This window comes from Mustela putorius, unplaced genomic scaffold, assembly GCF_011764305.1.
Source record: "Mustela putorius furo isolate JIRA1106 unplaced genomic scaffold, ASM1176430v1.1 tig00003834_pilon_pilon_pilon, whole genome shotgun sequence".
NCBI classification, from domain to species: Eukaryota; Metazoa; Chordata; class Mammalia; order Carnivora; family Mustelidae; genus Mustela; species Mustela putorius.
The window spans coordinates 34747770-34764140 of NW_025421987.1; the positions used below are offsets into that span (position 1 = coordinate 34747770).

General features: G+C 40.2%; 1 protein-coding gene across 1 annotated transcript in view; it reads right to left on the reverse strand.

Annotated features, from left to right (window-relative positions):
- MORC1 (MORC family CW-type zinc finger 1) overlaps positions 1 to 16371 on the reverse strand; it is a 183062-nt gene that overhangs the window by 14668 nt on the left and 152023 nt on the right. Inside the window, exons 21-23 of the mRNA XM_004769143.1 lie at positions 10033 to 10102; positions 7828 to 7894; positions 4520 to 4666 (exon numbers count right to left, since the gene is read on the reverse strand). Of these exons, the coding sequence (XP_004769200.1) occupies positions 4520 to 4666; positions 7828 to 7894; positions 10033 to 10102 (284 nt within the window). The remainder of the gene's footprint in view (positions 1 to 4519; positions 4667 to 7827; positions 7895 to 10032; positions 10103 to 16371) is intronic.

A 16371-nucleotide genomic window follows, 5' to 3' on the forward strand; every position in this document is an offset into this window, starting at 1 on the left:
AACTGGCAGCCACCTGTAATGAGGGACTTTCTTTTATAAACTTATTTTTGATACTTTTAAAATTTAAGCTAACACAAAGCATGTTTTCACAGAGTTGAAATAAATAAAGTCTGCCTTATTATCAAGCAATGAACTGAAACAAGGCATACTAGGGTTAGCAATTCAAAGCAAGGCCTATGAGACTGCCAGGATTGAAATTCTATCTTTACCACCTAAGAGTTGTGTAATGGTGGGCAAATTACTCAACTTCTACAGACCTCAATTTTCTCTTCTGTAAGATGGAAATAATAAAAGTCTATTTACAGGGCTGTTGAAAGTTTTAAGTGAGTTATCATTTGCAAAGTCCTTAGGGCAATGCCTGGCACACAAGAAGTACACAATAAATATGTATTATTCTTATTACTATTGAGCGTGACTTGAGATTTAATAATCCAATGTTAGGACCATATGATACAATTTAACAGTCTGGATCTCAGTTTAGCTCATCTACCTCTGACTTAACACAAGTCAGTGATCCCCATAATCTGAAAATATTTTAACATCAGCAATAATATTCACTGCCTTTTTCATTAATCCCTCTCAACTTTATTAAAAGTATCATTTGAGGAGCCCTTGGGTGGCTTAATCGGTTAAGCGTCAGACTCCTGATTTCAGCTCAGGTCTTGGTCTCAAGATCATGAGTTCAAGCCTTGCAGTGGGGTCTATAGAGGTATGGAGGCTAAGAAAAAAAGTATTCTTTGAATACCTACTAATACATGCTAGACACAGTGTGGAAAATCCTGTTTTCAAAGATGCTACTATATTTGGGGATTAAATAAACTAATACACATAAAACAAAAAGCAATATAAGTCCAAAAACACTAAACTGAGCATAATCAGGTAATGGAAAGGAACAACAAAAACTAGTATTTTTATTAATTTATTCCATTAATATGTAATAAAAAGAAGTGTCCAGACTCCGTGGCATTGTGGAAAGGGATAAGGATGAGGTCAGGTCCAGACTGAACCACGTGGAGGGAAAGGGCTCCAACGACTCTTTGGCGGGTGACAAGGAAGGCAAATCTGGTGAGCAATGGTCACTGCAAAGCACATGGAACACTCCACATTCTAAACAATCCACCACAATCCTCATGCCCCGAGACATGTGAAGTCTAGTTAACACAAGGAATAACACGTGGACCAGATACAGAAAAGCACAGTACAGGGGGTAAGAAAAACAAAGAGGACAAGAACTAGTGAAATGTGAGAAAACATACTACATGCTGCTGAAGGCAAAAGAGAAGATTGATAAATGAAGAACTCATTTTGTTCCAGTTAAGCTTTGTGTTCCGTACAATTCTTTTTCCCACTTAATATTTTTGTAAAACAATCACCACAAAAAAATTCAAGCCTGTACTGAGAGCTGATTTATTAATACATTTGGCTTTCAGAGTGTTCAGCTGATAATAGCATGATGATTTCAAGTACCAAAGATTCTACATGTTCATTAGGGAGATGGTTTCCGGGAAATTTTAATTTTCTAGGGATGCCTAATTATAGAAGCGAATGTACTTTAAAGTCTTAGTACACTAAATCACATTATCCCCTTTTTGATCACATGTAACATTAAAATTAATAGTAATGATATACTTAAATGCAGAACAAAGATGAACCAAGGAAAAAATAAGGAGAAAGATGAAACACAGCGGCACACCCAAACTCTGTTCCAATGCAACCAGATCCCAGTGTGGAGAGCTGTGAAGGGTGTGTGTGTGTGTGTGTGTGTGTGTGTGTGTGATAAAATGTGTACATGTATACACATACACACTTACATGTATATACATACACATACATATTTCTGAAACAAGGCATCCTATGTATATGTATATGTATATGCACCTGTGTCTGTGTGTATACGATGGTGAAGAGTACAAGATGACAAATCAGGAAGCCATAGCTTAAACCCAGCCCTGTCCTAGTTGTTGTGTAATTGTGACTTTGAGTGTGTTTGTTTCTCTAAGCTTCCAAATTTCAAAAACTTGTGGGAATAAGGAGCTAATATATACAAGATACTTGGGTAAGCCTAAAATATAGTAACAGCTCAAAAATGATAGCTATTATTATCAAGAAACAATAAGCCAATCATTGGACATGTGGTCATCTTCATACATTTTTAGTCACATGCACACATTTACTGATATATACAGACACGTTCCTATATATAATTTATTACATACCACCCAATCTTAGTGCTCAGTTGACATGCCTGAATGTTGGAACCAGGAAGGAACAAACCAGGATTCAGGCTAACCAACTTCAAAGTTGCTTACATATTACTTCTGGACAAATACTGACAGAACTGGTTGGAGAATCTCATTCTTGAGGGACTGTACCATGAATCACGACAGTGTAAGACTGACTGACCATCCAGGTCACTGGACAAGTGGCCTTTTTCAACCTTGTAATATCTGTACAACACCCTGAGGCCTGGACTGCTTCCATCCCATTACCAGGCTAATGGCGGCCTTCCAGCTTAGGTGCCAAGCAGATTAAGTGATCAAAACTCAAGTGTTCAACTGGTATTTACCCTAAAGATACAAACGTAGTGATCCAAAGGGGCACATGCACCCAAATGTTTATAGCAGCAATGTCCCCAAACCCAAACTATGGAAAGAGCCTAGATGTCCATCAACAGATGAATGGATAAAGAAGATGTGGTATATATATATATATACAATGGAATACTATACAGCTATTAAATGAAATCTTGCCATTTGCAACGACATGGATGGAACTAGACGGTATTATGCTGAGCAAAGTAAGTCAATCAGAGAAAGACAATTGTCATATAATCTCTCTGATATGAGGAATTTGAGGGCAGGGCGGGAGGGAGGGAGGTTGTGGGGGGGGTAGGAAGGAAGTTGTGGGGGGGTAGGAAAGGAAAAAAGAAACAAAATGGGATCAGGAGAGAGACAAACCATGAGAGACTCTTAATCTCAGGAAACAAACTGCGGGTTCCTGGGGAATTGGGGGTAGGGATAGGGTAGCTGGGTGTTGGACACTGGGGAGGGTATGTGCTATGGTGGGTGCTGTGAAATGTGTAAGTCTGATGATTCACAGACCTATACCTCTAGGGCAAATAATGCATTATATGTTAATAAAAAAGATATGTATCTCCCACTAAATATATACTATCAGTAACACATACACACACACACACAAACAAGCAAAAACAACTTAAGTGTTCAGAAACGTAGTACTCTGGCTTCATTTCTTGGCCAACAACTTATCTCTGGATCCCTGGTATCATTAGTGAAGATGTGCCCCAATGCAAAGTCCAAGCAGATCTGCCTACTCCATAACCAAGAGTTCCTCCTCTTTTCTCCTAGGGCAGGACAGATGCTAGGAGTGTGTTTCTAAGGGATAGGGGTGACCTTCATGCCCATGTGTGCAGAGGCTCGCAACCCTGGATGTTGCTGCAGAAATTTCCATAAGGCCTATGACTATTGTAGAAGTGAGTTCAAGTCTTAGTTCAAGTCTTAGTTGAATTTGCAGTCTCCTTCCACACAAGACCAAAGCCTGGGCTTGAGTCGAAGTTGTAGCTCCCTATACGGATGCCCCACCACTACCTTTCTCTTTGCCAACTTTCTAATTCCATTCTTTGCCAACTCTCTTCTTCAGGAAGTTTTTGCAGTCATTCATCAATCAGAAAGTCAAAGTCACTGTCCTCATGAAAAATACTATTCTAGCCAGGACATGTGGTGGGTTTGCCTTACCCGAAAGCCTCTTACTTTACAAGGCAGGCCACTCTAGGCTATGAACCTTAACCAAACCACTGGCTCCACTAATTCTGTGGTGTTCCTGCTCCCACCCCCTTCCCTCCCTATGTTACATATTTTAGAGCACTCTTCCGTATACTAACTTCTTTGGCTTGATTGTAAAGCCTCCTATCATAGGTCCCTAGTTGGAAAAATTCTGAGTCCTGGACTTTATCCCATCTCTCTCTATATACTTTGAGAAATGAGATTCAGATGTCTAAGTCCCTCATTGACCCTGCCCACAAATGTTCACCTTCTACACTGAACCAGAAAGTAAAACTCACTTTCCCTTGATAAGTTTCTTATCTAAAGCTACAAAAGGAGACTTCCCAGAAGGCTATTACAAATATCATGAAGGTCTTCATCAGGCAATAGCAAAATAAATAAAAAATGAAAGATGAAGGAACGGAGAAAGGGAGGAAGAAGTTCAGTAAGAATTTTTCATAACATCCAGGAGAGAACTAACATTTCCCATACTGCCAGACCACGTGACAGACCACGTGACATGGGCAGTTAGCAACTGTAGTTCTATTTCAAGAGACATTTAATCCCATGGTGTGTCTGTAGCGGCATAGTTAGGAGATAAATCATACAGTCATTCTACAGAATCTTCTTGATAACTTTACCACTCCACTGGAGGAGGAAAAAAAAAAAGATGAGGTGTTGTCATGGCTTAGAAAGTGCCACAAAGCAAATGGAAATAGGCTAGCAAATATCTTTACCTTAAATTCGACACCAGTTTTCTTACAGTTTCCTTAACAGATGTGCTTGGAGAAGATTTTGTTGGTAAATCCACAACGTGACAACTACCCCTCATAGAGAAGCTGGCGCCGTGTCCCGAACGTGGACTTAAACCTTCCACCTGGGCACTGTGCAAAAACAAGCCGAGACTTATAATTTCAGACTTATAATTTATTAGGTACCAACAAATTCAGAAACATTAATAGATGACAAATAAAATGTTAATATACAATAGATGAGAGCAAGGCCATAAATGTCATGCTAAAAACTGTCATTTAGGGAGTTAAAGAAAATCAATTCTCAACTAGAAAAATGACTATTTACTCCCGACAAATCTTGTTTCAAGATTTTTGGGGGAGCTACAATTAAACAGAATTGGCAGTAATGCATCCTTAACTAGAGTAGTCCCATAACATTTGCTTCCTTTGCTGAAAGAGTCTTTTAAACCAAAGTTCTATGTTAGCCTGAGGGAAGGTACATACAGAAATAAAACAAAAAAGGGTAACATCAGTTGAAAGAACTATTTAGTCAAAATCTGTAGGAAAAAGAGTGTTCCAGGGGACATGTAATGATCCTGGGTAGAGATGAAGCAGGACCACTGGGGCGGAGTGTGTGGGAAAGTGAGGCACCGGGGAGGGGAGGGCTGGGGCCTGTGGCCAGGGGGCAGGAACTGGCGTAGAGCAGGCACTACCACTGACCGGTTTCTCTCATGGAAGCAAGGTGATCTGCTGTGTGTTTTAAAAGGGTAACTAGCTATAGTGCGGAGAATAACTCACAATGAGGACACTCAGAATAGTGCACTGTGTCAATGAGACCCAAGGTTTTCAGTACTGTGAGAACAAAACACATTCAAGAGGGCTGGGGGACTTGTAATTTGGGAGACAAAGCTGTGTGGGCAGGTAGGGGTCAGATCACATAGGAATTTGCTTGTCATATAAGGAGGGGGTTTTTGTAATCCTTTCATGGTAATATTAAGACCATAGCTCTGGAGAGTTTTATGTTTATATTGTATGGGTTATTTAAAAATTGGACAAGAGTTTATATCAAATAGAATGTGTTTCTACTGTCAGCAGCTTTTTGGCATTAATTCTAACTTCGACTGATATTTTATTTAAGGATAAGAGGATTATAACAAAATGCTTGTCTCTTAAAGAATACTTACAGACTATCTGAAGCTTATTAAGTATAACTTCCTTTATGCTGAAATTTTATTATGGTAGTCCTCTAAATTTTTTTTTTTATCATTTTTTGGGATGCTGAAAAGTCATGCACTGGAGGTAAAAGGTAAAGTACACTACACCTGAGCACAGAGAGTCCTCTCCGAACCCATTTCTCTTCCTGCCAGATAGTAATAACGCCAACCTCACAGAGCTGTGCTGAGGATTAAACAAGACACACGAAGAATTCAGCCCAACTCTTACACTTAATAAGTGTTCAGTAAATAGTGCCGAATTATTACTGTTATTATGATCTTTATCATCACTACTACTATTAATGAATTTGATAAGATTCTTCTATGAGTCAAGTTCTAATAAAGAACTCTAGGCTAAACCATTATCCATAAAGTGGTCTAGTGACAGCATAGGGGGAAAACTGCATCATTTAGTCAATTAACAAATATACCAGCTCTGCGTCAGCTGCTATTCTGGATGCTAATGACACAGAAGTGGTCAAGACAGCCCTGCTCTTATGGAGTGAATTAGCTTCTAGTGAAAAGACAGAAAGTAAGCAAGCTAGAATGTAACACACTAAAAAAAAAGAGAGAGAGAGAGAGAGAGAGAGAGAGACTACTCAATAAGATACTTTAAAATAGTAGTAAGTGCTCTGAAAAAAAAACAAGCAGGATGCTAAGATCTGATACTGTGCCTTGTCAGGAGTGGGACAGGCTATTGTGGATAAAGGTGCTATGGCTATGGGAAGACTGCTCAGACACCTGGAATTATGAAGAAGAAAATATCTGGTCCCCATCCTTATGGGAAGACAGATGTTCAGAGGACCAATTCCACTTGACAATGGTGTTGCTCACCCATCGTGTCAGAATACAGCTGATATTTGACAGGTAATTATTTTTTTTAAAGATTTTATTGAGAGACAGTGAAAGTGAGAGAGATCACAGAACTCCAGAGAAAAGCAGACTCCCCGCTAAATAAGGAGTCCGATGCGGGGCTCAATCCCAGGGCCCTGGGATCCTCAGCCGAAGGCAATCGCTTAACCGACTGAGTCACCCAGGCGCCCCTAACAGATAATTATTGAAGTTGAAGGAGTTATGACTGCTCTGATCACTGCATTAGTGGCTCTCTGAAACTCTGAGTCTGCCTGCGAGAGTTGGGGGTCCCAGAGAAGAGAACACTTGAACCCGAACTTGAAGGAAAGAGTTATAGACTGGTGTACAGCTTGCAGAGGGCAAAGGAAGCAGCATGGACAGAGATGGAAATGTGATAAAAACAGAACTCAAAGCAACTCAGAAACTCTGGGAAGCAAAGTGGGGGCTCCAGGAAGGACCAGGAGTGAAAGGGACTTCCACCGTGCTGAGGAGTTTGTAACTTATCTCACAAGTGATGGGGTCATGAAAGGCTTCTGAGTAGAACAGTGAAGTGAGAGGGTCTGAGTCTCAGAGGGAATCCTCTGTCAGCAAATGCAGAAAATAAAACAACTCTCTGTTTTTCTCCGACACTCAATTCAATGTGCTCCTATGCAAAAAGGGTCCACGATTTGGATTCACAGTCACAGGGTCTAAATGCCTGGGAAGCACCTTTGACAAGTCTAAGTGAGGGTAAGAGCTCACTTCCTTGGAAATGTCCTTTCTGTTTTATTGGACATCCAAATTATTCAGCTGATTTTATGTTAAAAGTGACAAAAGTCTCATGTCAAGAAAATTCTAGCATGCAATGATTATCATAATTACATACACGTGTAACAATAAGATAATGAGCCACACAAAAAAACAGGTTTCTGATTGCATATTCACACCTTATACACATGTGACATTTTCAGTTCTTTCACTACATTAGAGTAATTTGAATTAGTTGCTCACTGTGAGTAGGAAGTTAAGCCTGTTCCACTTCATTATCCTCAAATCTTCACAAAAGAAAATTAAAAGGTTCAGGAAAAAGGTAAGAAACCTAGCCGTATTCTATTCTTTCTTGTCTCCTTTGTAAATTTGGTTCCATTCTTAATTGCCTTTGCTTGTTGCTATTATTTTCTTTCTTCTTGTATTTAAACATTGATAATTACTTTGCAACAGTATAATTGCACTCACTTGGAATGTGTGTAATTGCAGTACACTCACCTTTCCCGGTTAGGCAATGAAGAGTTTCTCTTTATTTCCAGAGTATCACTGCTCGGCTCTTGTTTTTCTTCAAAAGACAGACAAAATGAAGACAATCACATTTTGATGATCACACGATAATGTGAAATGAAAGAAGTGTCAGCAGTTTATTCATTATTATATATTATTAATATATTTATAAATATTATAAATATAAAATTATTATAATTTGGATTTGTGTTCCAGACATCCTCTTGTAAAAATGGACCAATATATTCTTAATACAACTTACAATAGCCTTTTAATAAAGTATAGGTGGTATATATAGTAATCCAAGAGCCTTTGTAACTTGTGTTTTTGTTAAGTTCTTTTTCATGATGTTTATTACCTGCAACTGGTGTGCATAGGGTGACTGCTTGATGTTCCCTTCTCTTATAGGCCTCTGCCCAGACAACCTCCTGTCTCCCCCCTAGAATCCCACTCTATTCCATTTTAGGTTCCGGTTCAAAAACATCCTAACACACCCTGACCCCAAACATTTCTCTAGTAGAGAGTTGAAATTTAAAGCAGAAAGAGACCTACAGTCATCTAGTTGACCTACTTACTGAAGGAACTTCATTATTTTATGTTCAGAGAGGTGAGTGATTCATTTATAGTTCACAGAAATGCTCTGACTCCTTGGATTGGTTTTAAGAGTGACTTGGAGGCAGTATATGCAATAAGCCAATGTGTCTTTCTTCCACCTGTCTCCAGAATTCATTGTGGTAACTGTCCAAATATCTTATTCCACCAAGTAAACCCTTGCCAACGAGATAAGGGCCATCAAAGGCCAAGTGGAACAACATAGCAACAAAGGAAGTTTTAGATGGTGGGTGAACGGCTGAGGATCTGCCTCCTTTAAGTAAATAGGAAAGAGAAAACACAAAAAGAGGTTTTCTAAGCATACTGCAGGTGCCACTGGTTTTACTCACCGGCTTGCAGACAAAATGAAGTTTTTTTTAGCCCAATGGCCAACTAATCTATAAGTACAGTCATTTGAAATTATTTCACAATTTGTTCTTTTCAAACCCTGGATGAATATTTGAAATTAAATATTAATTTTAGGACCAAAATTGTATTAACAATTTTTCCATTATGATTTGGAAATCCAACAGGCACATACTTGAAATCATTTTAATACTTTGAAACTTCTAGGAAAGACAGGCTTTAAGATTAAAAGAGCCTTACAAAAGAAATCTTGATTGTGGAATTGCAAATTACCCTAATTAAGAAGAGAGATTTTAAAAACTGTGATTTCTTAGGGACCTCACTAATGGGTTCAAATATCAAGATGTGCATGGACAGCTGATTAGGTTACCTGAGCAACAAAGTATGCAGGGATTGCTAGTGACCACAGAGTGAAGCCATGAACTGATTCAAGGACTAGGAAGGGTGAAGCCAAAAGGATCTGAGGCTTGTGAAAGAAGCTAAGAAAAGCTTTAGAACTTATATCAGAATAAGAGCAGAACCATGAAGATAATGGGCTTGGTTCTCAGGTCCAATGGTAGAATATTAAAACAAGAGAGAGAATGGTATAATAATAATTTAACACATAATAAAGGGGTTAATGAATGGATGCTAAGAAAACATAATCTTCTGAGTCTGGTTTGCTTCCAGCTTCTCTATCCAGCATAACAGTTTTTGGATGGAATATTAAAAGATGGCAACTGTAATTTTTTTTTTTTTTAAAAGTTCAAGTCTCTCACTTGAGACAAAGGACGTCCCATGAGGATAAAGGAACTAATGGATGTGTTTGGTGAACTAGTCTAAGGGGAATCAGGAAAAGCAGGAAAAGGACTACAAAACTGAAGACAGAGAACTATTATAATTTTCAAAACACAGTCTGAATTAAAGAGCTCTTATCAATCTACTGCAAACTTCTAAACAGAATTCAATGGAGAGTGTGGCCCAAGTCTGCTGCTGGAGATGTCAGGCCGCGTGTGGCAGTGCTGGGGGGACTCTCCTTGGGAAGGAAGGGTTTCTTGGCTCCTCTGAAACACAGGACATTGGAGGCTCACTCTCCACCCACCCATCTTCCCACTTCTGGAACAACACATTTTAACTTTTAAAAGTCCAAACTGCTATCAAACTTCTGATCTACATCCCACATCACATGTGCCTCATAAGTCACACTGAAAACAACTCAAACATCACAGCTAATAGAGGTAAATGGAATTATTCTTTTACCTTTTTTCATAAGAGAAACTTCCTTTTTTTCTTGTTTCAATGAGACCTCAGTGTCACTTTTATCTAAAACCTGAAAAATAAGCTGTTTACTTAAAGCTGCACAAAAATATAGGATACATTATAGTGTGAGAGATGACCTGAGTATCAGTGTCCATATCAGAGAGAGAGGCCAGAGGCACAGTTATGCACATGTTATGATGGGAGACAATCATGCACATTGTAGAACATGATGGTTACATCATAGTTGTCGTACTTACTTTTACCATTTCTTTATCAGGACCTGAATACTTCTATCAATATTTGTACAGGTATTTTTAAAAATCCATATCATGTGTGGATGTAACAATGACTCTAACAAATGAGACAAGTATTTGATTCACCAGGAGCAACCATGAAGCCTCTGCTGTTCTAAGGAAGCTTATCACATCTGTGGTCGATACAGCAGACACAGAGCATGAGCTCAACATCAGTGCAATGAAATCCTTGGGGAGGTTGGGATCTGGGGCCTGAGGCCCACAGCATGATCGGGGAGAAGACAGGGATGGAGAATGCACCAGGCCAACCAGGGGACAAGATGGGGACATCTTGACTTTTGATAAAATCCAAGGAAATCTGGCTAAAAGGGGTCACAGAGCCTTAATGTGCTGAACACAGGAGCCAGGAGAGTTGTTGGCACCTGAGAGTGAGAGGGTGTATGTGTGTGTGTATGATATCTGGGACAGGTGGGAGGAAGTGGGGGTTGGGGGAGGAGGAGGAGTGTGCCATCCAGAAACCATGTCTACCATTGCTTTGGGAAGCCTGAAGACCCATTTTGCAAGGCTCACACAAAATAAACTTACATTTTGGAAACATACTTCTTTAGATCAGAGAGAGAATTAGTTCATGCCCTTCAGGAAAACAGACCTAGAATGTTCCCTTCATGTATTCTGCAAATCTGTGAGAAGGTGAGGGAACAGGAAGTGAAAACCAGCAATGGAGAAGGCAGGGGTAAGGCAAGAGCTCCTTGATCTGAAGACCCTTCAACATGTGTTGAGATACAACTGCGTTCCCCACTTCTATGACCTGGTGGAAGGTGTTGTAGGTTCTCTGGGGCTTGCCCACTGTGTCTGTACCCATCACCTCTTTTTTTTTTTTATTTTTAAGATTTTATTTATTTATTTGACAGACAGAGAGCACAAGTAGGCAGAGAGGCAGGCAGAGAGAGGGAGAGGAGGAAGCAGGCTCCCTGTTGAGCAGAGAGTCCGATGTGGGGCTCAATCCCAGGACCCTGAGATCATGACCTGAGCTGAAGGCAAAGGCTTTAACCCACTGAGCCACCCAGGCGCCCCACCCATAACCTATCAAGCCCGCTGTGCCCTGCTAAACAAATGTGAGAGGGAGAAGCATATATTTCTCCCCTCCCAGGAAACACAAGCATATATTTTACATGGCATTCTAGAAACCACTCCTCAGGAAGCAGGTTAAATGGGCACACATGTAGCCTAGCAACAAAAGACCTGTAAGGCTCTCCATCATTGCTGCTTCTGTTTCACTCAAAGCCATAACAAGAAAAGTCTTGTTAGGGAAAGGGAAATAAATAAAACTAATGCTGGGTGGCTTGGTCGGTTAAGTGTTCTGCCTTTGGTTCAGGTCCCGATCTCAGGATCCTGGGATCAAGCCCCACGTTGGGCTCCCTGTTCAGTGAGGAGTCTGCTTCTTCCTCTGCCCCTCACCTTGCTCTTCTGCGCACACATACACACACACATCTCTCTCAAATGAATAAAATCTTAGGGAAAAAAACTGATACTAAGCTGTTTTGTCCATTTCAGATTAGTTTTTTACTTGTACTATAAATAAAGTCCTGCCCCAGGAGTAAATAAAACACATATATTTTTTAAAGTTCATTTTGCAAAATGACCTTCCGATGTACATCTTATTTCTCTCTGATGTATCATCAAACTTACATTTTTTTCCTACTATGCTCATACATACAGGAAACGTGTGTGCCTTTTTGAATGCCTCTAATTTCATATATTTTGAACAGTTTATAAGCAGCATAGACTATTTCCCACAGCAGTTAACAGCAACCACAAGATAAACTGACGACAGGAGCTATTTAATCCTTTAGTTACAACTGCTTTGTTGTAATCCATGATGATCCAGCTCAGAATGTGTTTCTTTCTTTGGTAACTCATCCTTGTGATAAAAATCAGACAAGAGGGTAGCATCCAAGATTAACCAAAATGACAGCACTCCCCATGGGGAACTTTTGTTGGTGGCGTTATTAGCACAGCCTCAAGAAATTGTTTTTGCATTTTATTGTTTAGTTGTCTGCTTGGAGCCGTGCCTTATAGAGGCTGTTTCCATGAAGGTCAGGTGTGTCCTCTCACTCCAAAAATGGTACTCACACAAAGCTTTCCCATCTATATTGCAGGAGAGATTACCTTCTTTTCCTTTCCCGTATTTTCTTTATTCTTTGGCATAGAGATCTTTAAAAGATTCTGGATAAACAACTCACCGCTACAGTGTTCCCTTTTAAATAACACTGAATTACTGAGTTCATTGGATGCTCTCCTCCATCACAATACATTTGGGGCTTTGAAGGTCTGAATACTTTCAAGCTGAAACAAGACATACGGCTGTCTTTTCGACGACACTACTTGTATATTTTGATACTGCTTACAAAGCTCTTTCATATACATTACTTCATTTCATTAGAGAAGTGTTCTTCAGTCTCTTAGGCTTAACTGTGTTTCATACTCTGCAGCTGAGGGATATCTCTTTCCTAAGATTTTACCTCAGTCATGAAACAGATAACACCTCCCACTCAGTAAAGGAGATTATAGTCAACTCTTCACTTGGGGTTTTAGACACCTTAATTAAAATTATGTTAACAATGAGCAGAGCGGGATTTGTCCGTTCTCCAAGGGATTCAACAGATGAACATAATACCACATGCTCAATTTTGTGAAATATCTATTTAAGAGGCTAAATAAATCATAAATAAGTTAGAGAGAAGGGAAAGAACATACCACAGTCAGCTGCGTAACTCTTCTCTAATTCAGCTGTTGTTAGGAATGCTTAAGAACTGGTTTCTATCACTGTATCTGCTTTCTTTCTTGCTATTTCTTTGCCCCACTATCTCCACCGTAAGCCTCTATTATTACCAAGGACCCCGAAAGGCTACCAGACCAGTAACAACTTCCTGCCAAATTCAAAGGTCCTTTCTGTTTTCACTCTTCCACAGTGAATGTTACGTTCTGGGCTCCTCTCTCTCTTTCATAAATTTATTCCCTAAAACTGAGTTCCAGTATGGGTCAGGCATTGTTCTGATGAAGAATACCAAGTCTTGCTACAGAATTGTACTCATTCACCCTCACCATACCCAACACTAACACTTTCTACCCCTTTCCTCTGCTTTCCTTTCCTCATGACCACTTGCCACCACCTACCCTACAACACAGTTTACTTATTTGTCTTATTTGGGGTCTGGTACCCCCACTGGAATGGAAGGACCACGAAGACAGGGAGTATCATCTATTATCTTCCTGCTATATCTCCAGGATCTATGACAGAACCCGACACTCACTCAGTATACGTACAGAATCACAGAAAGTCCTGGCCAGATGTACACGTTGCTGGGGGATAGGGGGAGTGGAATCTAGGCATTACAAACAGCAAAGGAAAAGTCAGGGAAGCAAAATAAGCTTGGGGTGTTGGAGGCCAAAGAAGATCAGGGTGGCTACAGAGAAGTGAATGAAGGGATGAGTGGTAGGGGATGAGAACTAAAAAGAGGTCAGGCCAGGTCACCTAGGGCCTTGAAGGGCACAGCAAGAATGTTGGATTCTGCTCCAAATGTGAGCAGAAGCCACTGGCGGGTCCTGAGTAGGAGAATGGCATGACCTATCTTTCGGATGCCGTCATCAGATTTTTAGACGGTGGATGCCAAGAGAAGCAATGAGATCATTTATAGAGCTATTGCTACAGCCCTGACAAGGGATGTTGGTGAATTCACTAGGGTGGAAGCTGTGGAAAAGGAAATACGGGGTATAGGTTCAAAGAGTGAGTGGGCAGGACTGGCTGCCAGGTTGAGTGCCAGGTGTGGAAGGAGGAGAGGAATTCAGGATGCCTCCTGGGCTGGGGCCTGAGTGGCTGTGAACGGTGGTGCCATTTACAAGGAAGCAGGAAGAAGTCTCCCGCTGTTTATTCTTCCCTTGATTTCTAGAACTTTCTGTGTCCCAAATCTCCCAGGATCTTTATTTTTCTGTCCACACTTAATTCCTCAATGAACCTATTAAAATCTCAGGGGTCCAACCATCAACTTTATCCAAACAATGGCCTGATGAGCATCACCAACCCTAACTTTCCACCTGTGCTCCAGTTTACTTCCAGCTGACGTTCTGCTGGAACTTCAGATCTTCAGTCCCACATGTGCCAACTCGGATCCCCTGTCAGCTCTTCTCTTCCTGTCTGAAACAGCCTGTCATTCCCAGCTGCCATCTCCAAACTGCTCTCCCTGCCTCATCTAACGTGCTCCTCTCTAGCGTCTGCTCTGCTTCCCTCCAAATGGTTCCATGTTCCTTGTCATCCTTACACTCCAGTCTTTAGGCAGCAGATCCTACTTGATTTTTGGGTCTTCAGCTTCTCCTCTGCCCAGGACAACAGCATTACCACAACCTGGTTCATCTTCCTAAACAAAATCTCCATGATCAAAGATTTCTTCTCAAAACCTTCCCACAGGTCCTGACTGCTTCCTACCTCAAGTACAAACTCTGAATCTGGTTTCCAAAGCCCTTCTAAGTTACATGAACATGTTTTCAGTACTTCTTAACAAAGCCCCTCTGCTATAACAGAAGGCTATCCTCAAAAATCCCCTACAAGCACCGTATATACTTTTGCCTTCACTCTCTAGGTGGTATGCCTCTCTGTCCTTCCCTCTTTTAAGACAAGTGTAAGTCCTACTCTTTCCAAAATGTCCTTTTTAGTTACTCCAGCCCATATTGATTTCTTCCCTTCTCTGAAAAACTAATAGTAAATTACAGTTCTTTGTTATTAGTAATGGCCAATCATCTTATCTCTGCAACCCAGATAAGCCTGAAATCTTACAGCAGCTTCAATTCTTCCAGGATACTTCAGAGCAGAATTCAAAACTTGGGTCCATCTCCCCCAAACAAATCCAATTCTACAAAGCATTAATAAATATGCATAACGTACTGAAGACTGCATTGACAAATGCAAGGTTACATCCAGCAAAAATCTATTTCAGGTCACCATGAACCACCTCTATTTTACATCTTTGATTCTGGCTGCCTGCTGAGCTCTCTCCCCACACCACCCCCTCCAGCCTCTCCAATTCTGCAGCACCATGTTTTTTGGCTTCTGGGATGACCTTCCTCCTTTCCCCAAATCCTTACACACACCCCTCTAGCTCTCCCTTTGCTGCAATTTCAGTCTCTCAATTTTCATTCTTTATTCCCATGTCCTGGACCAACCAATAAAGGCTTAATTTTCCCTCTTCAGAATCACAGAAAATGTTTTTTTAAAATGTTTTTCATAACACAAATAATTATTTTCATTATTTCATTCTGTCACAAATCATCACATTTGTTCTCATAAAAACCTTGAGAGTAAGATTATTTCTATTTTATATATTAAAAAACCAGAAGACCACAAGTTGATACAACTGACGAGGGGGCTGTAGGTCTAACTTTGAACCTGGGTTGGTCTGTCAGAGCACAGAGTCTGTCAACTTTCTGTAAAGTAATGTTAACACGTGGTTTTATAAAATTCTCTTCCAATTTTCCTGCTCCTTTAGAGCAAGGATCATATATATGAATTAAATATGTGTGTATATATATATATATATATATGTGTGTGTGTGTGTGTATATATATACATAATATATATATACATAATATATATATACATATGACATCTCTCTGGATCTCTGGATCTCAGGATCTCTGATATGTATTGTTTATACCTTTGTCTTAATTGGTGCATGGTTGTTGGTAGTCCACATACTGGCACTTGAATATTCAGGTTCATAAGTTCCTTAAGTTCATAAGATCGTCCTTAGGGTCAGGGGCTGTATCACATGCTATCTCTGTGTCTATTGTAAGTCTGCTGGTGACCTGATGAATTATGCTGTGGAGAGTGAGTATAGACATTTTTTCCTCCATAACCTTTAGGGAAGCTCTGGTTTGCCTCTTGTAAAGGAGCTGTCTCTGCCTGTGAAATTTCTGATAGTGTTAGCAACAATCAGAGCATTATACAAGTTCATACAGAGTTCATAAATAACATCATCAACCAGGAAAACTAAGAAATGGCCTACTTTTGAAATTAAGGCAACTTTGATCA